Source organism: Pseudoliparis swirei, chromosome 10 (genome assembly GCF_029220125.1).
Source record: "Pseudoliparis swirei isolate HS2019 ecotype Mariana Trench chromosome 10, NWPU_hadal_v1, whole genome shotgun sequence".
NCBI classification, from domain to species: Eukaryota; Metazoa; Chordata; class Actinopteri; order Perciformes; family Liparidae; genus Pseudoliparis; species Pseudoliparis swirei.
Genome location: NC_079397.1, coordinates 13,171,161 through 13,198,889, shown reverse-complemented (window position 1 = coordinate 13,198,889; position 27,729 = coordinate 13,171,161). Strand labels below are relative to the sequence as shown.

The following is a 27,729-nucleotide window of genomic DNA, read 5'->3' as shown; positions in this document are numbered from 1 at the left end:
AGTCTGTTAATCGCCTGTTAATCGCCCGAGTCTTAAATCCCAAATATTGTTTTATATTTGTGAATGAATGACATTTTACGTACACTACCGCTCAAAAGTTTGGGGTCATCCAGACAATTTCGTGTCTTCCATGAAAACTCACTTTTATTTATCAAATGAATTGAAAATTGAATAGAAAATATAGTCAAGACATTGACAAGGTTAGAAATAATGATTAATATTTGAAGTATTCATTTTGTTCTTCAAACTTCAAGCTCAAAGGAAGGCCAGTTGTATCGCTTATATCACCAGCATAACTGTTTTCAGCTGTGCTAACATAATTGCACAAGGGTTTTCTAATCAGACATTAGTCTTCTAAGGCGATTAGCAAACACAATGTAACATTAGAACACTGGAGTGATCGTTGATGGAAATGGGCCTCTATACACCTCTGGAGATATTTCATTAGAAACCAGACACTTCCACCTAGAATAGTCATTTACCACATTAACAATGTATAGAGTGTATTTTTGATTAATGTTATCTTTATTGAAAAAACAGTGCTTTTCTTTGAAAAATAAAGACATTTCTAAGTGACCCCAAACTTTTGAACGGTAGTGTATGTTTAAACATGCTGTGTAATATAATACATTGACATTGACAAGTTCCCTATTAGGCCGACTACAATTTCTATTTTCATTTCTCATGTCTGATTTACATCACTCCCCCTTATTCTGATTATCAATTTGAAGTCAATCCAGTAACATCTTTGACTTCATATCATTTATCACATCATCAGACAGGGTTTAACACTCAGTCTAGCAGGACAATGAACTCATGGGATTCCTTGACTGGAAGTTCATTGTTTATAAGCAGAACAAAATAATCTCATTTTTCTCCGTGGCAAACAGAGGTGACAGTTGGCTAGAGGTACCAAGATGGCTGCCGCCGTCAGAGTTTGACCCAGTGACACATTTCCTGTCCCAGAGGAGACGAGAGTCTCTCCCAACACCAGGGGAGCAGAAGAGTGTGAGAGAGAGAGTGTGTGTGTGTGTGTGTGTGTGTGTGTGTGTGTGAGTCTGCATCTCTATGTTGAATTAATGTTTACTCAGTGTGACGACCTCTGCCTCACTGTCTCTGCTGGGGGGGTGTGGGTGCTTCTCTCTCCCTGATTGTCTCCAGGTGCAGCCTCGCCCCAGGTGCTCTCAATCTAATCAGGATCTCCATAAAGGACCTGAGGAGGGCTGCAGTCTCTCTCTGGCCGGAGGATGTAGGACGAGGAGCAGCCAGGCACCACTAATCTCCGGGCTATGAATTGTGTTTCCGCCGGTGTTGTTATCCAGTAGCGGTGGAATAAAACTTCTCTCTTTTTCCTACTCGCGCCACCGTCTCCATCGTGCGTTTGTTGTGGCTGAGAGCCAAGCCATGACAGCTGGGGGCTCGTCCAAACTGGGAAGATAAGGTTGTGTGTTTGAGTTAGTTCGTTATTTTGTACGGAGTTTCTCCTGATAGGTGGTAGCGACGGTTCCCTTGGGGTCGTTGTGCGGGGTGTAATGTTGTGGTGAAAGTGGCTGAAACTTCGGTTTGGGAGCATGGCCGTGGTCGCAGTATTTTTGCTAGCTTGCTAGTCGCTTTGCTCGGCCAGCGGTCTGTAGTGCATAAGTACCCGCCGCAAGTAACCACATGAAGACTAGGGAGGTGATTAGTTAGCGGGTGTCATAGTGAGTGGGGAAACTCCAATCAGTTTTTTTTTTTTTTTTTTTTCTCTCAGTGTAAACTCCTGTGTTGCGTTGTAGTATGGCGGATATAGACGCGTTTATCAGGGCTCCGTCTCAGGAAGCCCTTGGAAATTTCTCAATGGAGCAGCTGCTCATTATTGCGGAACATTTCTCGGTGGAAGTCATGGGCGATAAGAGGCTAAAAAGCACTATAAAAGCCTCTATTGAGTCGGCATTATGTGAAACGGGAGTGTTGCCGGCAGAGAAAGAGGGGGTGGTAAAACCTCTGTGGCAAGCTAGTTCACTGTCCTTTGAGCAGCAGAAGGAGATATTATTGTTGCAGCTGAGTCATGACAAAAGGAGGTATGAGATGGAGTTTGAAAAGGAGATTGCAGTGGAGAGGATGCGGCAGGAGACTGAGAAAGCCAAAATTGATATGGAAGGACAGCGTCTTTCCATGGGTGAGTGGCACAGTGTACAGGAGCCCAAGTCGCCCCCGCGGTTCGATGCTAACAACTTGCGCTTGTTACCGCAATTTAATGAAAGTGATCCTGACACTTTTTTTTTGCTTTTTGAACGGGTGGCTAAAGCTAGGGAATGGCCGGATGCAGACTGTGCCCTGATGCTTCAGTGTGTACTCACAGGAAAAGCACAGTCCGCATATTCTGCGCTATGTTCGGAGGATAGCTCTAGCTATGTAAAAATAAAGTTGGCGGTGCTTAGAGCGTATGAACTTGTTCCTGAGGCTTATCGACAGCGGTTTAGGTCCTTGGAGAAAAAACAGGGGCAGACTTATGTGGAAATGGCGAGGGATTTGTCAATACATTTTAAACGTTGGTTAGCTGCTCTGGACGTCACTTCTTTTGACAAATTGGGTGAACTCATGATTTTGGAACAGTTCAAAAACATCCTTCCTGACAACATTGCAACCTATATAACAGAACACAGGGTAACTTCGGCATCCGAGGCAGCAGGAGCAGCGGATGAGTTTGTGTTACTGCATAAGGGCAAGTTCGGAGGGCGTGCTGGAGATCTGCCAGGGTTTGGGGGAAGTGGAAGGGCTGTTGATGTTGGGTCATTGGGGATGGATCCAAAGAAAGTGGCTTGGGAAAAATCGGAGGATACTTGTAACTATTGTCGTGAGAAAGGCCATTGGAAACCAGATTGTCCGGTACTTAGAGCAAAATCTAAGGGAGGAAGATTGATGGGTAAACCAGTTGCGTTCGCTGCTCCTGTGAGTAGCGGCTGTGTTGACAAGGCGCTTACGGACCACTTGTGTGGACCTGAGGTTCTGGCATCCTATGCTCCTTTTATAAGAGAGGGGTTGGTGTCATTGGTAGGTAGCCAGGTCAAAATTCCAATCAAAATTTTGAGGGATACAGGGCGTTTGACTCCTTTATTATTGACTCTGTTCTGCCTTTGTCGGAGAAAAGTGACACTGGTGACACGGTTCGGACTCGGGGGATGGGATTAACGGTTTTTCCTGTTCCTGTTCATAGGATGTATCTTGACTGTGATCTTGTTAAAGGGGATGTGGCTATTGGGGTACGTCCGGCTTTTCCAATCGAGGGGATACAGTTCATTCTGGGTAACGATTTGGCAGGTGGTAGAGTCTGGGCTGATGGTTCTTCTGGGGTAGTCACTGGTGGTCTGATTAAGGCAGGAGCTGAAAGGCGCTCTACAGTGGTGCCAGACGTTACGGCCTCGTGTGTGATCACACGGGCTAGGGCCAAAAGGGATCATGACTTGCTATCAGATGGAAAGTCAACTGACAAAGTGGAGGTTTCATCTTTGTCTGAGTTTTCGGTGTTACTTACACACCATGAGGTGGGAAAGGAGCAACGTCAGGATTCTTCATTGAAGGGGCTTTTTGACTATGCTGCGCCAATGGCAGAAAGGGAAAACGCTTCAAGTGGATACATGTTGCGTAATGACTTGTTGTTTAGAAGATGGATGGCTGTTGATGGTAGAGAAACTGAGGTTTTCCAGCTGGTGGTGCCAACTAAGCTTCGTCCTCTTGTCCTGAAAGTCGCACACGATGAGTGTGGACACTTTGGGGTTCGGAAAACATATTTGAACATCCTGAGGCACTACTTTTGGCCACGTCTAAAGACAGATGTGTCGCAGTATATCAGAACATGTCATGTGTGTCAGCTGACAGGGAAACCAAACCAGAAGATCAAACCAGCACCACTACAGCCCATACAAGTGGTAAGTGAACCATTTACACATCTCATTGTGGATTGTGTGGGTCCTTTACCATGTTCAAAGTCTGGTTGCAAATATCTGCTGACTGTGATGTGTCAAACCACTAGGTATCCAGCGGCTTATCCTTTGAGGTCGATTACAACTAAGGCTGTGGTTAGGGCTTTGTCACAGTTTATTTCAATATTTGGTATTCCTAAGGTCGTTCAGAGTGATCAAGGCTCCAATTTTTCATCTCACATGTTTGCTCAGGTGTTGAAACTTTTGAAGATTAAGAAGAACCAGTCAACAGCTTACCACGCCCAAAGTCAGGGGGCTTTGGAAAGGTTTCACCAGACATTGAAATCCTTGTTACGTGCTTACTGTACTGAGCTAGATGGAGACTGGGAGGAAGGTCTTCCTTGGTTGATGTTGGCTGCAAGGGAGGCAGTACATGAAGGTACGGGGTTTAGCCCTAATGAGTTAGTTTTCGGACATACGGTACGGGGTCCCTTGGCAGTGCTGAAAGAGGGTTGTGTGGACACTGAGCCACCACGAAGCTTGGTGGATTATGTGAATGGCTTCAGACGTCGGTTGGTTGTTGCTTTGAGTATGGCACAGGAAAAGCTGTCAGTGTCTCAAAGGAAAATGAAAAAGTGGTATGACCGTCGTTCGGCACGACAGGAGTTTAATCCAGGTGACCAGGTCCTGTTACTTATGCCTATTATTGGTTCCCCATTTCAGGCGAAGTATTCAGGGCCATACACTATCATTGAGAAAACTTCTGATTTAAATTATGTTGTGGCAACACCAGAACGAAGGAAGACTAAACGCCTCTGTCATGTAAATCTTCTGAAACCCTACCACAAGCGGGAGGGTAACACAAACACAGGGGTGGAGAAGGAGGAAGGCCAGTCGGCTGTTGCGGTGACACATGGTTTGACGCATGAAGGGGATATAGTGCCTGAACCAGATGATAGTTGGCTCTGTGGTCGTTTGAAAAATTCGGAATCGCTAGATAAATTAGACAAGTTGTTGTCTCATTTGGCAGAATCAAGACGTGAGGAACTCTCAGCAGTGGTACACAAATATCTATGTCTGTTTGGAGACACTCCTTCACAAACTGACTGGGCTGAGCATGATATTGATGTTGGGGACGCTCAGCCGATTAAGCAACATTTTTATCGCATGCCACCAGTCAAGCGTACTCGGCTGGATGCAGAGATTAATTACATGTTGGAGAATAAAATTGCGGTCCCATCAGCATCTAGTTGGGCGTCTCCATGTATTTTGGTGCCGAAGCAGGATGGGACACCTAGATTCTGTACTGATCTAAGAAAAGTGAATGCGGTGACAAAATCTGACTCTTTTCCTTTGCCGCGGATGGATGACTGTATAGATCAAGTGGGGTCTGCAAAGTATGTTAGCAAATTTGATTTGCTTAAAGGGTATTGGCAGGTCCCCTTGTCCAAGCGAGCACAGGAAATAGCGGCATTTATCACACCATCGGGACTTTATTCATATTTGAATTGGCTCTCGACGGAGGCGGTCGCACTTTTCTCCCCCTCTCCTCCCCATGACCTTCCCCTCCCTGCTTGGCTCTCTCGTCATGTCTTGTCTGTCTCTATACTTGTGAGACTCTCTCCGCATCGCTCTTCGAACTAAAAACCATGGACGTAATCAACTGGTCCTTAAACGCAATTGACACCATCTTCTCGACGAAGCTCGGGTTCGGGGAACCTGCCTGTCCTGCGGGACGAATGTTGCTGGATACACGATGGACGCGTGTAAGTGGCGGGTCTTGTGCCTAGCACCACTCTCCGTGGAGGACGAGAAGACATCTACCTACTCGGATCTTTGAGTACAGCATGTCTGCTGTTTGGATTTGGCGCTGCCCTGGTTTATCGGAAAATTAAGGATAGGGTGACAGCCCTTAAAAGCCCTAAGGCTGCCCGACATGATTGACGCGTTGGGCAGAGTTGTTGGCACTCAGACTTTGGCATTAAACCGTCAGAATGACAACATCGTGGAGAAGCTGACGGCTCTGCAAATGAAATTGGATCGATTTGAAATCCTATTGGCAACGGGAGGAACGTGGAAGAATAGTGGGTGCGCAAAACTGAATTGCAGCTACTGGAAGACCATACAATCCCAATCTTATCTACTGGCTCCCTCTACCAGGACGGGCCCAAGGCCGTGACTGGAATAACAACTCTCCAAGATCACTGAAGCGAGACTCTCTCATTCCCATTCCCTCCCCCTATCCACAGACACCTGTGGTTGTTTTCTCCCCAGGCCCCTTCAAGGCCATCTCCATGGCAACGACCATCTTGTGGCCTGAGAACTTTGTCTGTTGTGGACTGGGGGAAGACGATACACCGGGCCATTCACACACGAACTTAACAAACTGAAATGCACTCACTACCCCCCCCCCCATCCCACGCCTTCGCCTGCTTTGCCCCCCCAGGGTGACAGGACGGGGTCGTCGCCAGCGCCGTGGCGATGGACCGGCTGGCTGCTTGTCGGTGCTGGTTACCTTCTGCCCCAATGGGGCTATCGCCCAATCTTTGGATTACCTCCCCTCCCCCCCTTCCTACCTGTTGCAAGTCATGTCTAAGATGCATGTGCTTATGTGCAATGGTGTGTTTTGTTTCTCCTGTTCCCACACTGTACCCTCTAGGGCATAGTCGGGGTGGCTTTTTTTTCTCGCCTCTTCCCTCATGTTATGCTGTCATCTTTCATCCACCCTTTCCTAGATGGCGCCGCGGACGGCGCCTCGGTGTCTTGGTGCGCGATTCTTGCACCTTCCGCCAAAAAAAGTTCCTCGTTTGTTTGTGTTTTTTTAATATGAACATTCTTTGGCAATAAACCTGTTTCTGATTCTGATTCTGATTCTGATTCTGATTCTGATAAGGTAATGCCGTTTGGGTTAAAAAATGCCCCTGCTACATTCCAACGTTTGATGAATCGCGTGGTGTCGGGTTTAGAGGGCTGTACGGTGTATCTGGACGATTTGGTAATTTGCAGTGAGACTTGGACGGCTCATGTTCAGCGCATCGAGAGGTTGTTTGAACGGTTGGCGGAGGCACATCTGACTATTAATTTGGCCAAATGTGTCTTTGCCGAGGCAACAGTGACATATCTAGGCCATGTGGTAGGTCAGGGTTGTGTGGCTCCAGTTCTGGCCAAGGTCAGAGCAATATCTGAATACCCACAGCCCACAACCAAAAAGGAACTCCAGAGATTTTTGGGTATGGTGGGTTACTACAGGAGGTTCTGTGAACATTTTTCCAGTACAGCCAGGCACCACTAATCTCCGGGCTATGAATTGTGTTTCCGCCGGTGTTGTTATCCAGTAGCGGTGGAATAAAACTTCTCTCTTTTTCCTACTCGCGCCACCGTCTCCATCGTGCGTTTGTTGTGGCTGAGAGCCAAGCCATGACATCAGTGAGACCCAGCTTGTTTCTGAATTATTTAATCTTGTTCATACACACACACACGCACACACGCACACACACTCAACAACAGTGTGCTGTCAACTCCTGCTGTTAATTAGTATCAGACATGCAGGGAAAAAAATCCAAATCTCTTTGCTGCCCTTTTCTTTTCTTCATTAGGGTCGTTCATCTTCTTTGCATGCTGTCTCCTTGACCCTTATCTTTCTTGGCATTCCCTCTCTCACCTCATTTTTCAGCTTTTTGTTCAGTATTTTACTCTCTCTCTCTCTCCCTCCATCTCGCGCTCTCATGCATAAGTAAATGAGAAGCACAGAAACACGTTTTTTCGACTCTCAAAGTTCAGCCTCTGAGCTTTTAAAAGCTGCATAATTGAGCAATCTGGAAGGTGAGAAACTGAGAACACAGACCTGGCTGGTCACACTGGAAAGGAAATCAATCTTTGCAAAACAGTTGGTTATAAAAATTGCGGAGATGTAAAAGTGACCGTTGGAACGACTGTAGCTGGCAGACGCACAACCAGCTCGGCTTCCATCCTTTTGGACTCTGATTAGCAGCACTGTAAATATGCTATTGGGCAACAAGCGGTTCTATTGGAATTAATAGAATTTCTGTGTAATTCCTTTAAACTTTTTTGGATCCAGATGGAAAAGGGGGAAGGAAATCACGTAAAAAAGAAGTATGGGAATTGCAGGATGAGAAAGAGGTTGGGAATGAGACAGGGAGTGGACCGACATTGTGAAATAAAGAGGAGAGGCGCACACGGTCCTTTCAGGGATCACCGTCTCACCGTATCTCAAGCTAACAGGCCTCGTCATCTGACATCTGTCATCTGATTGGTCAAAGTATCGCTCCTTCAAACCTCGGTGCTATTCAGCACGGAGGCTCAAGTGTGAGTCTCTGTTCTCCCTCTCATTTTTCTCTTCTTCATTCCCCACCCGGCACCCTACGTCTTCCTCAGTAACGAGGAGCATGATACAGCAGAATGCAAAACCTAGTAAAATGGCACTTAAATGCATATCCTGGGGACTATTTACATCCCTTTCTTTCTCCCTTTGAAGCTCAGACACACTGACGTCATGTCGGGCGAAGTAATGAACTCCCTTTCCCCTCTTCCCCTCTATTCCAAGCCTTGTCTCCCTCCTTTCTCTTGATTTAGCTCCCCACTTTCTCCATTCATTCCGTTCTCTCCTCTCCCCCCCCCGACCCACCACTCTTTTCTGCCCTGCAACAGAGAAACTCAAGGGTGAATAATTCTCCTGAATGTATTCAGTATTTTGATAGTGTTTGCTAAACCTGATCGACCTTCACTGACTGCACCGTACGTCTGGGTGACGATAGAAATATCAGTCGTGTGCGTTTGTGCGTGTACAAACGCACACGATGCAGCGGGCCCGGACTCCGTCTCCCCCTCCACCCTGAAGCACTGTGCGGACCAGCTGTCTCCGGTGTTCACCGACATCTTCAACACCTCCTGGAGACATACCCGTTCCAGCCTGCTTCAAGGCCTCTCACCATCATCCCGTCCCAAAAACCCAAGATCACAGGACTCAATGACTACAGGCCCATCGCCCTGACCTCAAGCCTCTGTGGTCATGAAGTCCTTTGACACTGGTCCTGTCACACCTCAAGACCATCCTGGACCCCCTCCTGGTTCGCCTACAGAGCCAACAGGCCAACAGGTCTGCAGGCGATGCAGTCAACATAGCCCTTCACTACATCCTCCAGCATCTGGACTCCCGAGGAACCCTCGCCCAGGATCCTGTTTGTGGACTTCAGCTCTGCCTTCAATTCCATCATCCCTGTCGCAGGACAAGCTCTCCCAGGACAAGCTCCCAGCGACTCACCTGCAGGTGGATCACAGACTTCCTGACCGACAGGAAGCGCACGTGAGGCTGGGAACACGTCTCAGGCTCCACCACCAGCAGGTTCCCCCAAGGCTGTGTTCTCTCCCTGCTGTTCTCCCTGTACACCAACAGCTGCCTCAGTCACCAGTCCGTCAAGCTCCTAAAGTTCGCGGATGACACCACCACCCTCATTGGACTCATCTCTGGCGGGGCAGAGACCGCCTCCAGGTGGGAGACTGACCACCTGGTGACCTGGTGCAGCCAGAACAACCTGGAGCTCAACGCTCTGAAGACAGTGGAGATGGTTGTGGATTTCAGGAGGAATGCAGCCCCACCCTCTCATCCTGTGTCCCCCGTCTGGAGTCCTGCAGCTTCCCTTCCTGGGCTCCATCATCTCCCAGGACCTCAAGTGGGAGCTGAACATGGCTCCATCTCCAAGAAAGGCCCAGCAGAGGATGTTCTTCCTGAGGCAGCTGAGGAAATTCAACCTGCCAGGAAGATGATGGTACAGTTCTACGTGATCGTTGAGTCCATCATCTGCTCCTCCATCACCGTCTGGCACCCTGCAGCCACAAAGACAAGCGCGGGCTGCAGGCATCATCCTTTCGGCCGAGAGGTTATCGGCTGCAATCTGCCTTCCCTCAGGTCCTGTTCACTTCCAGGTCACTGGGCGCCAGAAGAAAGATTGTCGCGACCCTACCCTCACCCTGGACACTCCCTGTTCGAGTCCCTCCCCTCGGGAGGAGGCTGATCCATCATGACCACGACCTCCGCCACACCAATAGCTTTTCCCGGCCGTCGAGCTCATCAATGGACCCGGGACTGACTGACTGTCACCCCAGGACTACCACCTTCTTCCACCTTCCTCTCTCCTCCTTCTTCCCGCTCCTTCCTCTTCCTCCTCCCTTCCCTCTTCCTCCTCCCTCCCTCCTTGCGTTGATTGTTGTTTGTCATGTCCAAATGTTGCACCTTCCACCAAAAAAAATTCCTCGTTTGTTTGTGAAAACATTCATTCTTTGGCAATAAACCTGTTTCTGATTCTGATTCTGATGGCACACAGTGTATGTCTGTGTATCAGACTTGTTTATGCATATTAAAATCCCTCGTCTGGGGCATGTGATGCAATTGATTAAATGGTTATTATATGCTAATCCACCATGTATCTAAGCCTTTTGAAACGCATGTGTTCATGCAGGTCTGAATGTGTGAGTGTGCCAGCAGTGTGTACAGTATGTGTGTGTGTGCCAGTACGTGTATTCATAAGGCGGGCTGATGTATTTCTGTCCAATTAGCTCGTGACCCAATTCTCTCCGGCTGTCTCCGAGTCACTACGTGGCTGTAATGGCTTCACTCCATCATCATATCCAATCTCCCTGTCGGTATTACAGTGAAACGCCACTCAATTTAACTTGCACATGGCGCTTCTCTTACCAAGGCCAGTTCAATCAATATATGTGGACTTGACCCCTGTTAAAACACACACACACACACACACACACACACACACCACTGATATGTGTTGTGGCTTCAAGGTGAATACATCCAGAACTTCTACATTTATGAATCTTATATTCAATCTCCAAGTAGAGAGATTGTCAGTCTCGTCTCGCAGTGCCATCAGTTATTTATGTTTCTCTCTTAAAACCACATGAACATTTCAATGTAATTCCTTCTATGGCAGTAATCACTGAAACTTGACCATGCATCTGTATTTCCTTCCTTACTGGTGACCTTTTCTATCTTCTCCCATCAATTTCTACATTGATTTTTGACTTTTGGGAAATATGCTTAATAGCTTGTTTTCTCAGGATTTTGTGCTAAGCTGAAATAAACAGCTTCTGGCACCTTATAGAGAGACATTAGAGACATGTAAGTGGCCAATTTAACATTTTTACAACATTAATTTGTGGATTCCTTTCATTCCTTTTTAGAAGAACGCACAGGAGAACAAAATAAAAAACAATCTTACATTCGTGAGACCTCTTGTTGTGCACACCGTATAATAGAATGACTTTACAATGATGGTGAGAAGATAACTACTGCTGTGACATATCAGGTGTTTATTTTAAAGTACATTTCTCTTGAAATAGAGAAGAACGCCTTCCTTCAAAATGCATGCCTCCCACAAGGTGTATTATTCCTCACTGCTTCCTTATCTGCCTGCAGGAAGTAATCGAGTCAGCCAAAAGGGAGCTGAAGTCAGCATCATGCCCAGTGTAATTCTCAGACTCCTTTACACTGTAACACAACTATCGCGACACATTTTTAAAATGGAAGCCAGGGATTGGTTGCTATGATTTTCTTTTCTTGATTTGATGTCACCAGTGGTTTGTGCTTGCAGCTAACAGGATGGATCTCCATGTTTAGGATAGATGGGTGTCCACAAATCAGAGTACATGATAGAAATCCAGCACCCTATTTTCATCTGCCATTCAATTACTGATATTCACGTCACGCCACTTTGAGTTCTCCTTTCATCTTCCCTGTTCTCTCCCTCTCAAACAGAACTGGCTTACATCCAGGAAATAGTGCTCCGTCATTTAGATTGATGATCACCGGGCGACACCGCCATCACGTTTGGTCCGGATGACTTTGGATTCAAGCCCGTATATGTCGCTGTCACATGGTCGCTCTAGACCGCCATAGGATGTTTATATCTTCCAGTCTCTGTAGCTGCACACACTTGGGCACTTTATTGCTATTTAATAAATTAGTTAGTTACCTGAAAATGACATTAATCCGGCTGAAAATGACATTAATCCGGTATTCACAAATTGTCACAGCGGGATTTAGGGTGGACCCAAATGCACGACTCAGGAGACGGACAATGCGCTTACAGATCTTTTACTTAAAGTATTTGTCAAGAACGGAACAGACTGAATAAACAAACAAACAGTGGACCGCTCAAGGGCTTGGTCTGAGAACACAAACAATCTGGCAGAGGACAAGAGCAAGTGCGGGAGCTAAATAGTGAGGGACTAATGAGGGGATGCTCTGCAGGTGAGAAGGGCGTGAGGACCAGGTGAAGGTAATGAGGGACTAACGAGGTGATCAGAGGCAGGTGAGGGGAGTTGGACTGACGAGATGGGAAGCAGGATCTGGAATGACAGGATAGTTAGTGACAGGATGAAAACAACTCATACAAAAAGGAAGGTGGGGAGCTAAACTGTTACACATATGGCCGTGACTGTAGCAGTGATATAACATTATTCTGTGCTGAAAGAGGCGCCCTCTGAACAGGCCTTCACACTTGCTATAACACACCAACGGGAAGAGAAGAGGAGAGGCGTGCGTCCACTCTTCAGACATTGTGAACTGGTGCTGCAGTTTGACTCCACGCCTCCCTGTTGGCTTCCGTGTGTGCATATATGCGTGCATGTGTGATCTGTTCACACACCCGTGTCCATCAGAGACTGCATCCTGCTGCCCCACTCTCCTGTTGCCATGGTGAACTCCCTTTGGCCTGCAGCAAGTGCCTAGGTGTGTGTGGGTGTATCTATCTTCACGTGGACAACTTCATGCTGTGCTTTTAACCAGTGTGAGTGTGTGTGTGTGTGTGTGTGTGTGTGCATTTATCCATGGCTGCAAGCATTTCTAGGACCATTTATGTACATGCACACAAACTTTGTGTACATGCATGAACACTTTGTGTTTTATTGTGTGCACGTTTCCTCTGCGATCGAGTGTGAAGGCAGACGAGGGAAGTGTGTGTGTGTGTGTGATGACTCAGAGATTGTGGTAGGAAGAGGTCCTCGTCCTCTCGGCCGCTCGTCATCCAGATTCCTCTCGCTGTCTCTCACGTCTTCTTTTCAACTCTCCTCAAATAAATCCTCTTTCTTCCCCGGGCTCTTGGCACGAAGCACTTCATTGATCACTGTCAAAGCAAAACATGATCACGGGCCACGGCAGAGATGTGGATGAATAACCAGGTGCTTCAGGGACGTCTCACTAATCCATCACACAATCGATAGACAATTATGTCGGGACAAACTTATCATTTGTTCCATCCTTTCATAAAGTGAGAACTGCGCGTCGATAAAGGCAAACAAACAGCCGATGAGATGCAGGGGCTTCAGGAAGCAGAGGTGACTGCGGACAGGAAGGCTGCAGGAAGGCTGACAGGTGATGACATTTTGCTCCACATGTTTGAACACTTGAACTCACAAGTCATGCAGCTGCTTGACAAACAGAGGGGCTGAGAGTTGATGACAGGCCTGTGCTGCCATGAAGAGGACCGGTATGCACACAGTGAAGATATCCGTGTATTTCACCGTCAGAGTGACTTCCTATAGGCGATAACATCTCAAAACCGGTTCACACAAACCTAAAAGAAATGGAAAAAAGACCAACATGGAAGAAAAACTCATTGGAAAAACTAACACTGTACCAGGTTAATGCATTTGGTTAACTTTCTGATTAGATTTTCAACATCTCCAACCCACTGACTGACTCTGTCACCCCCAGGACTACCTCCTCTTCTTCCTCCTTCCTCTTCCTTCTTCTTCTTCTTCTTCTTCTTCTTCTTCTTCTTCTTCTTCTTCTTCTTCTTCTTCCTACTCCTCCTCCTTCTTCTTCCCTCCTGGAGGCCTCCTCCACACACATGCCACTTTAACATGCACTTTAACTTAAACACACGTCACATGTAACATACACTTTAACTTAAATACACATGTCTCTTGAAACACACACCTAAACACACACCTAAACACTTTAACATTATTTGTTTATCTTTGTTTATCTTTATCTTATTTGTTTATCTTTATTTATCTTTATCTTATACTTAAGTTAAGACACACTTTGCACTGTTGCTGTCGCGTTGATTGTTGTTTGTCATGTCAAATGTTGCACCTTTCGCCAAAAAAAAGTCCTCGTTTGTGTAAACATTCCTGGCAATAAACGGATTCTGATTCTGATGTTTAATTTTCTTTTCCCACGACCTTATTTTAATTCTCTCCTCTTCTTCTTAACCAGATCACTCGGTTCTCATATCTCCTTCCTACTCTTCACCACTGTTATATTCACGTCTGAGTTATCCCGTTCTCAAATCCTTCTCTATTCCACTTTTTCCCTTTTATCCTCACCATCTTCTCCTCTACTATCTGTTCCCGTCCCCTCACTTTATCTACCTCACCGTCTTCCCACCATCTCCTTTTATTAATGTCTCCCACTATTTTATTGGCTCCCTCTATTCTATCCTCACCTCCTCCGATGCGTTTGCCGATAGATATGCCATCGTATTTTGTGTGTTTCTGTCACTGTGTGAACATTCGATGCATTTGCAAGAGAGGAACGGTTGGTTAGTGCAATTACATACACCTCTGCTTCAAAGCGTCAACCCTGCTCCACCTAGCAACAGCCTGCACGCTGCACACTCTCCCTTTTTCTCTCTTTCTGCCTCCTCTCATCTCTATTCCAATCCCCCCCCCTCCCATGCAGTGACTGAGAATACTGGAGATTAATTTACATGCTCACATGCAGGTATACCGGCACAATCGCGCACACACACACACACACACACACACTTCTCACTTGCTGGTCTTTAAGCAGATCTGATGACGTTGGTGTCTGCTGTGTGAAAGCTTCTAAAGAATGCTATTCAAAAAGAGACCTTTCGGTTACTATGACGACGATGTGAATGTGACAGGTTCCTCGTGAATACAGTTAGATTGAGGACATCTCCGTATAATTATACCTGGGTTGAGAGCTCAATTAAAATCCTTGCACACACGCATACATTCTCCATGCTCTCTCATACCCTCTCTCTCTGCACGCTGCTTCGTGACACACACACACACACACACACACACACACACACACGCACACACAACCACCTCAGCCATGTTCACTTGAGTTAATATTGTAAGTGTGATGAAGACGGCTCTGAAAATAGAGAGTTAGTGACCTTTAATTTGAATACGTGGTATTAGTTTACGCTTTTCACACATGCCATTTGAATATGAAATAATATTGTTCTCATATGCACTCACACACTTTGCTTTTGAATAATCAGGGAGGGAATCTAAATTTAGACTGGGGATAGCAGGAATTCAAGTGTTTGTATTTTCATTCATTTATGCATTTAAATTGGAATTCTAAAGCGGGCAACCAGCCGACTACTGCTAATTTAAAGATTCTCTGGTGATTTACACACCTCTTTAAGCTTGTAAAGGGTTTTGGATTGCAACATTTATGAACTTGTGAAATTCCTCACATTCCATTTGGTTCCACACGTGTCTTGGAGGAAAGCTGGTTTCTTAATCCGAGGTTCACTCATCATGAAGATGGAGTCACAAGTCGATCGGTAGCTGTCGGGTCTTAAAGGCCGAGAAACCCTGACACAATATAACAAAATATGCAAACCCAAACAGAAGGAAGGCTCCAACTGGGAATTGAACCCACGGACCTCTGGCTTTGAGGCGACAGTGTTAGCCACTACACCACCGTACAGCCCTGAAATTGTCTTCACCTCATGTAAACAACTGATTTTCAGCTGGCGCATGCGCAAAGGGTAGTCCTCAATGAAACACATTTATTTTGAGTTATGCACACCATCTAACCTAAATAAATCTAATAAATGAAAGTATTCATACATTTTGTGTTACACCCATTAAATATAAATATCTATTTTTGTAATTGATTTATTTAAATGTATCAAACAATATTTAAATGTGTCACCTCGAAGAAGGGCTTGAATCGGTTTTTTGAGTGTGTAGGTACATGCTGCACAACGTCAGGAGAATACGTCCTCTTCTTACTCAGAAGGCGGCAAAGGTTCGGGTCCAGGTTCTGGTCCAGGCTCTGGTCATTTCACGCCGAGACTACTGTAAGTAGGAGGCTTTTCCGCCATTTTGGTTGTCGCACAGCCCTCCCCTCTCCTCCACCTCCCAAACACCTCCTCCTCTGTCCCCCTGCTGAGCTGCACATCCACCGAGCCCTTGGGCTCCTCCACCTCCCCTCTCTCTGTGACGACTGACCAGGTGAGAAGACAGCTGGAGAAACTACACGAAGGTCCTGATGGCATCAGCCCCAGGGTCCCGCCACCCAGCTGGTGTCCTGCAGCGCCTCTTCAACCTCAGCCTGAGGCTGGGTGCTGTGGAAGACGTCGTGCCTGGTCCCTGTCCCAAAGAAGTCAGCACCATCTGGCCTCAATCACCTCCCATGTGATGAAGGTGCTGGAGAGGCTGGTCTTGGCCCACCTCCGGCCGCGGGTGAAATCATCGTTGGACCCTCTGCAATTTGCTTACCAGCCTCATGCATCATCTACCACCTGGATGGAACAACACCATCCAGCCACTGCTGCTTCCACCATCTCCTGGATCACTGACTACCTCACAGGCAGACCACAGTTTTTCTGTCTCCTTCCTCTTCACCTGTACACCAGTGACTTCTACTCTGATGATTCTGCAGTGGTATTAGGGATGCAGGGCAGTGGTGGACCAGAGAGATGGTGGTGGACTCCTGGGAGTTGACGTGGACATGGTGGAGGCTGGAAGGCCAACATCAACGCTGTGATCCTTCAACGTGTGCAGCAAGATGCTGGAGTTATTCTACCAGCCATTGTCTGCTGGGGTTAGGAAGGCTGGCTCCATCATCGGCTGCCAGCTGGAGCACCTGGAACAGGTGGTTGAGACCACCTCCTACAGGGACGACTATGAGGCTCTACAACAGTTCACCTCTTGCCAGATCACCCTAACCCTTCTTATATTTTGTGTTTTGTTTTTTTATTCTTGTGTGTTGCTGCTACTGACTCGACAAATTTCCCTATCTATCTAACTCCCTCCTGGCAGGTCTACCGGATAAGGCCATCTGACCTCTGCAGCTCGACTGGTCTTCAACCTGAATTCAGCCACACTACTCCGCTCCCCTCACTGGTTACCGGTAACTAAAAAAACATCTTTTCTGACTATACCTTGAATAAAAACAGATTAGCACTTCAGTGGCAAAATGGCACTTACTTATGGTATTACTTATGGTATTAATTATGGTACTTTTGTAGTTTGGCTTTCTTGAAAAAATTTTACTTTCTTGAATCTTGTTGTTCTGAGTTTGTACTCATTGTTGAATGCACTTATTGATAGATAGATATATACTTTATTATTATTGTAAGTCTCTTTGGATAAAGGCGTCTGCTAAATGAAATGTAATGTAATGTTGGTCCTTTCGTCTCAACCAAATCAAATAGCGGAGCAAGTTGTGCTACCTGGTGACTGAGTGGATTCAGCAGCTGAAAGCACACAGCTACATTATGGTAGAAATACAGTAGATGGCCATTTAAAATTAGTGAGGAGTTTGTCCCCCTTTCTAAGTGCATATGACATCATCGAGGTGGTTCTTTTCCTTGCGCTGACGTATTGAAGATGAGTCCCCTAGGTGGTGTATGAAGGACATCATCACATAGCGGATAGGGAAACCTCTACAGCCTTTCTCTTTAGACATTTTAAGTACATGACCTCAGGACTGGTCGGTGGGCGTTTGTTATGGGATTTCATCTTTCTTGACGAGCATCCCTCTAATTAAATTTAGAATAAGATGGATTTGAGGCAAAGCAGCACTTTGTCTGTGGCACCATCCCTTTGGTTAAGTGCCCTCAATGTGGGGCCCTGTGTTCAGGAAGATTCATAATTACATTGGAGAATTGTATCACTGTGCACAGTGAAGAGTTGTACAAGCACGCTTGGCTATCTGGTTTCATGTGTTCAAGGTAACATCTGCTGAGCTTTCTGCAGTTGGTTCTTTTCATATCATGTTTGCTAGACGCTTACCAGAGCGACAACAAAATGCCCCCGAGTTTTAATTTGTATATTTTTCAAGAACGGAAAAATATTATACACTTTATTATTCTATAATATAGTGCGTTTAGAAAGAATGAATTGTGTTTTCAACTTGTAACCGTATTCAGGTTCATTAGATAGATAGATAGATATATTCCTCACGACCAACACATATTATGTTAGTTTTTCGATGAGGAATACATTTATTAATAATGTTAATAATCCCCAACATCACTTGAAATGTCTTTTCTGAACATATTCTCTTAGAATTGGAAAACCCAACCTCAGTGGAATAATAAAGCAACTCTTTATAAAGGTTTTTGCTGCTGTGACTAAAAACAGAGGCTTAAGATGTATGTGTATAACCATTGTGTAGAATGCATTATGATTATAAGTGGAGGTCACTTTTCTTATGTACCAACATCTTATGTTTTATAGATCAGAATCACACACTGACACTCAGTCCAGCAGTTATAGAGATATATTTAGATGATTATTCATCCCCGTGTGGAACAAGGAGCTATAAACAACCTCCACGGCCCCCCAGCGACGCCTTTGTGCACGCTGCTGGTGCGTGAATGCTCCGGGCATTTCATTGGATGACTGGTGTCTGCTGGAATAGACTTTACCCATTTGTAGTCCTACTGGGAGTTACAAATCCAGACTGGAACGGTGTGAGCTTTCTGAAAAAGAGTGCAGGAACAAAAGAAAGAACACGGTACAAGCCGACGACGAGAAACTGAGACGAAGAGGCAGACACACAAAGGTAGAGAGAGAGTGAGGAGGTGTGATCCACGGGGACCGAGAGCGAAGCAAAGCCGCGTCAGACTCCGCCCACTTTGACCATGGACACACCTCCTCCATTCAGCCATTCACGCTGTCGTACACACAGGACACGCACGCACAAACAACTGAAAACCACTAAAGAGAAACTTTTATCGGGTGGCCAAGCCTAAATGTAATGCTTTCCTCAGTTCCTTCCTGTTTTTGTTTGTTCTCTCTCTCTCTCTCTCTCGCTGTGTGTGTGTGTGCGTGTTTGCCACAGAGAGTGAACAAACTTTGATTCAAAGAATGTACATATCATTTTGCCAGTCTTCATATCTGTGTGTGTGTGTGTGTTAGTGTGTTCACACAGTATGGAATCTTCATGTGTGTGTGTGTGTGTGTGCACATGCTCGTGTACGTAGCTGGGCTTGCCGGACAGACCTCTGTGTGGATGTTGTGACACAGAGCCGACTGGTCCATTGGGATCCCTCCCACACACCATCACACCACCGAGGCAACACACACACACACACCTACACACACACACACACACACACACACACACACACACACACACACACACACACACACACACACACACACACACACACACACACACACACACACACACACAGCATCTATTCAAATTCATCTCACAACTGTGGAATTGTTATTTGTTTCCCAGTTTTCCGTCACACCTTCTACTCAATTCAGTATTTATATATCTTTTTAATCAAATATTTCTATTACAAGCTCCATTCAGAACAAACCATTTAATTCCACACTGCATGTTAGCTTCTGAACACACAGTGTCCGTTTCAGCTGCTGTGTGAGGGCTAAAGGGAACGTCGCTGCTGTGGTAAATGTGTACAATCTGCTTCAGTTTATCTTCAGCTGAATATTGAGCTGAACTGAGACGTTATTGTAGGAGAATAATCGCCTGCTACATTCAGTTAGAACGCTTAACCTCCCACAACGCATGAATGATGACATCCTTTTCACACACACACACACACAGGCCACAATTGTCTCCATCAATCTGCCTGATTTGCAAGAGCGACTAACTTCGAAAATGAAAATAAACAAAAGCCTTTTTTTTATTATTACTCCAGTTTACGGCTTTCGGGTTTGTTTTACAAGAGCAGAAGGGTCCACGGCTATGAATAACAGACCTCTTAGTTCATGGGAAAGCACCACTTAACTGGAACTAATGGAGATTTTCTGCAGTTTCTGTGACTGGCACCTCTGGCTAATGAGGTATCTTCCATGCATGAGAGTTTTTATATCACGGCAATTTAATGTTTAAAAAAACTAATAATAATGTAATCCCTGTGTACTGTGTTGTATGATTTCATGCAGAAGAGAGAATGGTCTCCTGAAGGCTCGTGCATGTATTATTTTGGTTTGTTTAGTTTGAGTTTTGCTTTTGCAAACCACCTGGCACAGATGCTCCGTGTGTGTGTGAGTATGTTATTCCCTGGCCTGTGAATATTCCTGTGCATAAAATCACCTCTTTTTTAGCACCAATTTTCTTATTTATGCATATGTACATGTTTGTAGATTGCACATTTACCTTTCTGCACCGGCATAGTATTACTTTATGATGTAGTTTTAACTGTTCAATGATATAAGTTGTGTTTAATGGCACACATGTTTCTGACTGCGTGTTTTACATTGTAAATCCCTCCGGTCTCACTGCTCTGCTTTCCCCATGACAACAGTGACTCATAGGGACACACACACACACACACACACACACACACACACACACACACACACACACACACACACACACACACACACACACACACACACACACACACACACACACACACACACACATGCACACACATACACACACAGACATGGCCACAATCCTTGTGTAAATAGTATTTTTATGTGCATACTGTAATAGGCTAAACATCCAAATAACCTTGTACTATGAAATACAATTTCAATGCAACTAGATGTGAGATCTACATGTATGTTACAAGGCTGTGGCCGTGACGGGATATTTAATACATTCCAATCATTTTCTGTCGTTCCTCGAATGCATTCATGGTTTTAAACTTTGTCAAACGGATAAACACTGAGGGATGTAGTTGTGTGAAGGGAAAAATAAGAGAGCATGAAAGGGAAGTTCAAGCCCCGACCTTGATTTCACAGTTCTCTGTACTTTGCCAATACATGCGCACGGTTGTTATTTAATTTTTTTCAGAAAGACCCTCAATCCCACCGCCTCAAAAAAATGTTTTTAGAGTTCGAAAATCAGTTAATAATTAAATTTTCATCAAAAGGCATAAGGCTTCACAGGTTGGAGTGGAGTGTTTCCCTTTAATGCTGGCATCATACGTTTAATCTGACTGCATTGGAATCCACCCAGAAGACGGACATTGCAGTATTTGCATATGACCAACATGTATAATACATACAGGTTCCCCCGCAGCACTGATGTCATGAAGATACATGCATAGGATAACAAGCTGCTGTGTATGATGCAACATTTGTTCCATTATGTAACAGAATGCCTGGTTACCTTCGCATTGAAAATGCGGAAGGTTATGTTTTGATCGCCGTGTATTTATTTATTTATTCGCATAACAAATTTTTTTTGAAACCGAATCGCATGAAATTTGGTGAGATGATTGGTTATTATCCGGGGACCATTTGATTAGATTTTGGGATCAATCGGGTCAAAGGTCAAGGTCAAGGTCATGGAAAGGTCAACATCTTCTTTTTACCATAGCACGGTCAATTGTTATCCAATTGGCATGCAACTAATGCCAAAATGTTCATAACTCAATGCCCAATCTTGTGATATGCGAATGTATGCGCTCTACCGAGTGCCCATTCTCGTTGAAGAAATGTATACATTTCATAAATCATCAACATATCTAATGATGGCGGACCTCTTCGCTCCTATAGCAGCTGGCACGCACTACAGAAAAAGAGCCAAGCAGGCGAATGCTGGCCCAGAGGGAGGACAGGAGGGGGTCACACAGAGGGCACAGGAAGAAAAGTGTGTTACGCGAGTGTGTTAGAGTGCCTGGATGAATTACTATTTTTATTCAAATGAGACACAGAGCGAAAATACATGACTCTATCTGAACGTGATGGCGAGCTAAAAAAGCTATCGACATACATTACTGTGGGCTGGATGGGAAACCGGGGAATATGTGCGGATGGATTCAGGGTACACACCACTGCATGTTTGTGTCCACTGGTGTGTGTTTGATATCATCCCAGTGTGTGTGAGCAGACAGGAAATGGCCGCACATAATATTTAGGATGGACACACAATTTTGTAATTTATTTTTAGCATAATTTTTATGAACACACACTTTTGAGGACCTCACATTCACTTTCGTATCCACAAAACACCACACACACAAACCACAAGGTGCCCGCGTCATTGAAAATGAATTACCATTTGACTTGCTGAGGAGGTATGCGTGTGTGTGTGTGTGTGTGTGTGTGTGTAGCCATAAAGGGCTTTTTAGTACTCCTGTCACAGAAGAAATAAGAAAGTCCCTCACTCCCTGATCCATTTTGGGCGAGTCTTCGACAGGTATGACCAGAAGATTAGACTAATGTGTGGGTGTGAGTAAACATGTGCGTCTCTGTGTGAGTGCATGATGGTGCTTTGGTAGTGGGTTGGAGAATGTGTGTGTGTGTGTGTGTGTGTGTGTGTGTATGTATTCGACTAATCTGTTCCAACGGTGACTTAAAGGTAGAGGTGAACCTGAGGATTAAACAGAGATGGAGGATGACTGTAACCACCAGTTTAACCAATTTCCAGATGTTCCCGGGATGCATCATTGAGAATATAAAAATGTATTTATAAAAAGTTGAAATGCAGTAATCATTACATGGATGAGGAGCCTCCATAAACTGTGTATCCTACATATTAGCCTTTGAGTGGTTTTAATGTTCCTGATTCTCTAAATCATGTCAGCATGGATTGTGCCAATGCATAAACAAGTAAATCACGATCTTGTAATTTGCATTAACATCACAATCAGACTTTTAATTAGAACTTCATGGTGTTTTTCTAACGTGTGTTTATATTTCCTGCACCAATGATTCTTTTTTTGGGCCACATGACAAATTAATAATTTAATAAAACGCTATAGTGATTTGTATTTGATTTAAACTCCTTTTTCTTGTTTAAATTCCATAATTTTTACCAAAAATATTTTTAAAACAAAGTAGGGAGAAGAAAAAAGAAGGAGAGAGAAACACAATTGGCAATATGCGAGTAGAGGGAGACAGCCAGTGGACCCCCCCCCCCCCCCCCAGTGGAGGCCAAACAGCATCTGCAGGGGCTGCAGCGGGGTCATGCCTTTCTTCACTGAATTTAAATGAAACTCGCATATTCGAGTAGAAATCAGTGTCCATATCGGGAAGAAAAGCTGCGGCATACACACTGAAAGCACGTGGGCGTGAGGTATTGAGGAGCTGTAACGGTGAAAAATAGAGAAGAATAGAAAGATTTCTCCTCCGTCTGTCATAACAGTTTTGAGTGATCCAGACCTCAAATTATGCAACTATCCGAATGGAAATTTGTCTTTGGCAGTGAAAACAACACACAACATTCGTAGTACGGGACAATTATGCATTTTTAAGTGACCAAGTGACTTTACAAAAGTTCAATGTGGACCGTTCTTCCAGTGGCATGTAGGTCCAATGAAACAGTGCATTAAACTAAGCAGAATTTAACAATAAATACAACAATTTACATTAAAATAAGCGGCCTTTATGCTTGGGAACTTCGAGCTTCACTTGTTCCATACATACGGTGTCTTTTTGAATGTTTCACAACTTACGTAGTTACAAAGGTAAAATAAGTCTCCGTTGACTAGCGGTCGACTGGTTTAAAGTCCGAGTTTGTTTGACCCAACCATCCACCCCGACCTCCGACCTACGTGGGATGGGACGTGTTTACATTGGAGTTAGTTCAGAGCCTGGTGCCTCTCATATAGACGGCGAGTGCCTCCAATATTTGACAAGTCGGGAGCGAGGAGAGAACTCCAATGTGGATGATTCTGCTGAAACCCTGGAGAAAGGAACGGAGGGAAAAGATGGATATGGGCATGACGATTAACATCAGCGTTTTTGACAGCCAGTACACTCCATCCTGGGTAAGCAGTAAATGCTGGACTTAGTGCACTGCAGAATCATCCAACATAAACTCATCCCCAGAGAAGCAGAGTTATAACAATGCATGGCACTAAATCCTGTATAGCCTGGAGCGAAGTAAGTTTCAGTCCTCTCGTGTAGATTCTGCCCCAGAAGAGCAAGTTGCCGATTAAAAAAACCCTCCGCTCTGCTCGCCAATATCTCTCTTTCCACATTTGAAAATGCTGTGGGTTTAGTAAAGGGATATCAGTTCAGGACCAACACGTCCGTACACATCATGAAACCAGTAAGTGCTTTTTTTGTTGTTGCATTCTGTATATTTTACTTTTCGGCCTTTAATACGTCCAACCGTGGCACACTTCAGGAACAATCCGCCTGTGAGTTTGTCTGGGGACCGCCGAGCATGTGACATGTCAGGCGGCGACAACAAGATTTAGGTGGGATGCAGGCGGCAAGACAGCCAGCAAGGATGAAGGCTTTGTCGTAGGCACTGGCATTTTGGGGAAGAGAATGTGAAGTATTGGCTGACATTTGTGCTCTGGGAGTGTGTGTGTGTGTGTGTGTGTGTGTGTCTCTCTCCTTGTGTGCAAGTGAAGAGCACTGAGGAAGAAAGAGCAGGGAGGGAGAAAATACGACAGACAGTTTAACCCTCCTGTTACCTTAGGGTCAATTTGACCCCATTCAATGTTTAATGTCGGTGTTCTTTCGGGTCAATTTGACCCCAGGCTGTTTTTCACTATTTCAAACATATAAGAAATATCAACTTTTTTATATATTTAAAGGGCTATTTAGGTAGTCAACAAACAAACATAAAGTACCTCACACTTAAACTTGGAAAACAATATTAATTTTAATAATTTTCTGGAGGTTTTAATTGCTGGGGTCAAATTGACCCCGAGGGTAAAATATGTCAGTAAATATAAAGGTAACAGGAGGGTTAAACATTGAATGGGGTCAAATTGACCCTAAGGTAACAGGAGGGTTAAGGCATAAACATCGTGCCGTCTGACCACTTTACACACACGCTCTGGACAATTGAAGCGCTTACTTGCTTTCGCCATGGACTGTTTGTGAACTCAGGCAATATTAGTGGGACTTCCAGCGGCTCTCCACAGTAAAGCAGTCTAGATCAGTGCAGTTTGAGAGTGTTGCACTGAATAAAACAATGCTTTTTTTGGTTGAAGCAATAGTTCCCGCACCATTTGGCTTATAAACCCTTGACATACACTACCGTTCAAAAGTTTGGGGTCACCCAGACAATTTCGTGTCTTCCATGAAAAATCACACTTTTATTTATCAAATGAATATAAAATGTAGTCAAGACATTGACAAGGTTAGAAATAATGATTAATATTTGAAGTATTAATTTTGTTCTACAAACTTCAAGCTCAAAGGAAGGCCAGTTGTATCGCTTATATCACCAGCATAACTGTTTTCAGCTGTGCTAACATAATTGCACAAGGGTTTTCTAATCAGACATTAGTCTTCTAAGGCGATTAGCAAACACAATGTACCATTAGAACACTGGAGTGATCGTTGATGGAAATGGGCCTCTATACACCTCTGGAGATATTTCATTAGAAACCAGACGTTTCCACCTGGAATAGTCATTTACCACATTAACAATGTATAGAGTGTATTTTTGATTAATTTAATGTTATCTTTATTGAAAAAACAGTGCTTTTCTTTGAGAAATAAAGACATTTCTAAGTGACCCCAAACTTTTGAACGGTAGTGTATAGTCTGTGCTTGTAAACCCTTGTCACAGGTTATGGCCTTAGCGTTAATGTAAGATACATTTTCTGCAACCAGAAAAAGAATACATGGCGTAGACTGTCATCAACCGATTGCTCGATTGATTTTGACTGAGGCCATTGTATCCTGTTGTGAATAAATATAGCAATCCAGTCTCTGGGCCCTTCTTGTAATATTGACAGCCATTCAGCCGCTCCAATAGAAATCACTCCCGTTAGTATTATCAGCACACCATCACCAGCCAATGTCTCCAAAGATGATCACGTCTGGAAATTGTGACGCTGACGAGACGGAGGACATCGATATCGCTCGAGAAAGAATAACCCTCAGACTGTGACCCGAACAAAGGAGAAGAGGGTCCTTATCAACAAAGGGAGCGTTACAATCACCTTCTTATGGAAATGAGGCGCAGACGGAGGATGCAAAAATGTGGCTCGGTCAAAGGAACAGCGCAAATCGCTTTTTAAGATGCATTTATACGTACGCTTTAGTGGATTAAAAAGCACTTTTTAAAATTGAGGTTGTGCATTGTTTCATGCCCTATGATGCATGACACTGCGTAAAGCACATTGCAATACAGGATAGTGCTGCAGGGGCGCTGCAAGGGATTCTGGGATGTGTCTTGCAAGCAATAGGCTTCCTGCAATCTGAAAAACCCCGAGGTGATCTGGTGTCACCTGACAACATTTCTGTAAAAGGGGAGTATTTGACTGACAAAGCTATCGTGTAAGATACCGGACACATAAAACATCATTTAGATTGAATATAAAACCATTTTAACAACTCATATCAAGCAGTTAATCCCCGGTAGGCTTCGCTGGAACCAAAACAGAGACAGTTGAGCACGACAATGTAACCCTTCAACAATAACCGCTCCACAAAGGAGCAGGAGCAATACGTGCAGCAGAATATTACATTCACCGACAGTGTTTGGGGATTTATTTTCTTCATACCTTTTGGCAGGTTTCGCCTTTCTTTAAGACATTGTGTGCATGTGCAATGAAAAGAAAAACAACCTGTGTGTGTGTGAGAGAGAGAGAGAGAGAGAGAGAGAGAGAGAGAGAGAGAGAGAGAGCAAGGAAGAGAGGTGATGCCAAGGTATCCTGCTGTTTTCTCTCTGACTGGAGGGCACAGCTACAATTCCTTTTTTGTATTTTCATCACACACAGACACACACACACACACACACACACACACAGGCTTTGAACAGTGGTTCCCTGGATGCGACAGCAACTGTAATTATTGACTGTACATGCACACAGCCATGTTGTTCATACTGGAACAGAAGTGAACGGTAAAGTCAGCAGAGGAAACAACATGCATGCCATGATGTGTTTTTGGAAAGGTTGTTTGTGCAGGAAGTAAGTAAGTAATTTATTTTCCATAAGTACATACATAACGTGTACATACTGACAGACATTAACAACAGAAAAAATGTACGAATGGAGGACCGTCCAAAGACCGAGGTCTGTAGGCTCCTCTGAGATGAGGAGTTGGACGGCCCCGCCCCTAACCATTTAGCCCCGCCCCTCCCAATTACGACAGGCACACAGACAGTACACACACATATGGATCAAAACATAACATGTCGTACAAGCAACAACAAAAAAACCAGAACAGGAAAAAGAAAAAGAAAACTAAAAGAAAATGAAAAAGAAAGAGACATAGTAAAAATAATAATAAAAGGCAAATGTGAACGACTGATAACTTAAGTGTCGGAGTCCTCGGAAAACCATATCTCAAGACCACTTTTTGACGGTCTGGGCCTCATCTCTGGATGTTATTTCCTGACTGGTCATCACTGCAGGGCTGTCACTGATTGGCCCGTGCATCATCGGATATATTTGCGACCATGTTGGCGGGGATTTCCTGTACAGCGGCTTGCTCACACAATGAGTTGACAACGTGCAACACGAGCAATCGTTTGTGTCCGTGCTCACCTTAGATGTCCAATATCGTCACCTTCATAAAATTAGTAGTTTTTTGACAACAAATATTGTTTTGCCTAAATCATCTCCTCGTGATACAGGCCACGTCTGGTAACATCGCCTCCATCCTCAGTTTTCCACATCATGTGATTCTACCCCTGTGTTATAACATATCACAATATCATACG

The 27,729-nt window shown here is 44.7% G+C and overlaps 1 protein-coding gene across 1 annotated transcript; it reads left to right on the top strand.

The window, feature by feature from the left end:
* Positions 1-785: 785 nt before the first annotated feature.
* On the top strand, positions 786-3,171 carry LOC130200895 (uncharacterized). Its single transcript, XM_056425469.1, has 2 exons — positions 786-1,008; positions 1,162-3,171. Exon 2 carries the CDS (start codon positions 1,777-1,779, stop codon positions 3,169-3,171), a length of 1,395 nt encoding a protein of 464 aa, XP_056281444.1. The 5' UTR covers positions 786-1,008; positions 1,162-1,776.
* The last annotated feature ends 24,558 nt before the right edge of the window (positions 3,172-27,729 follow it).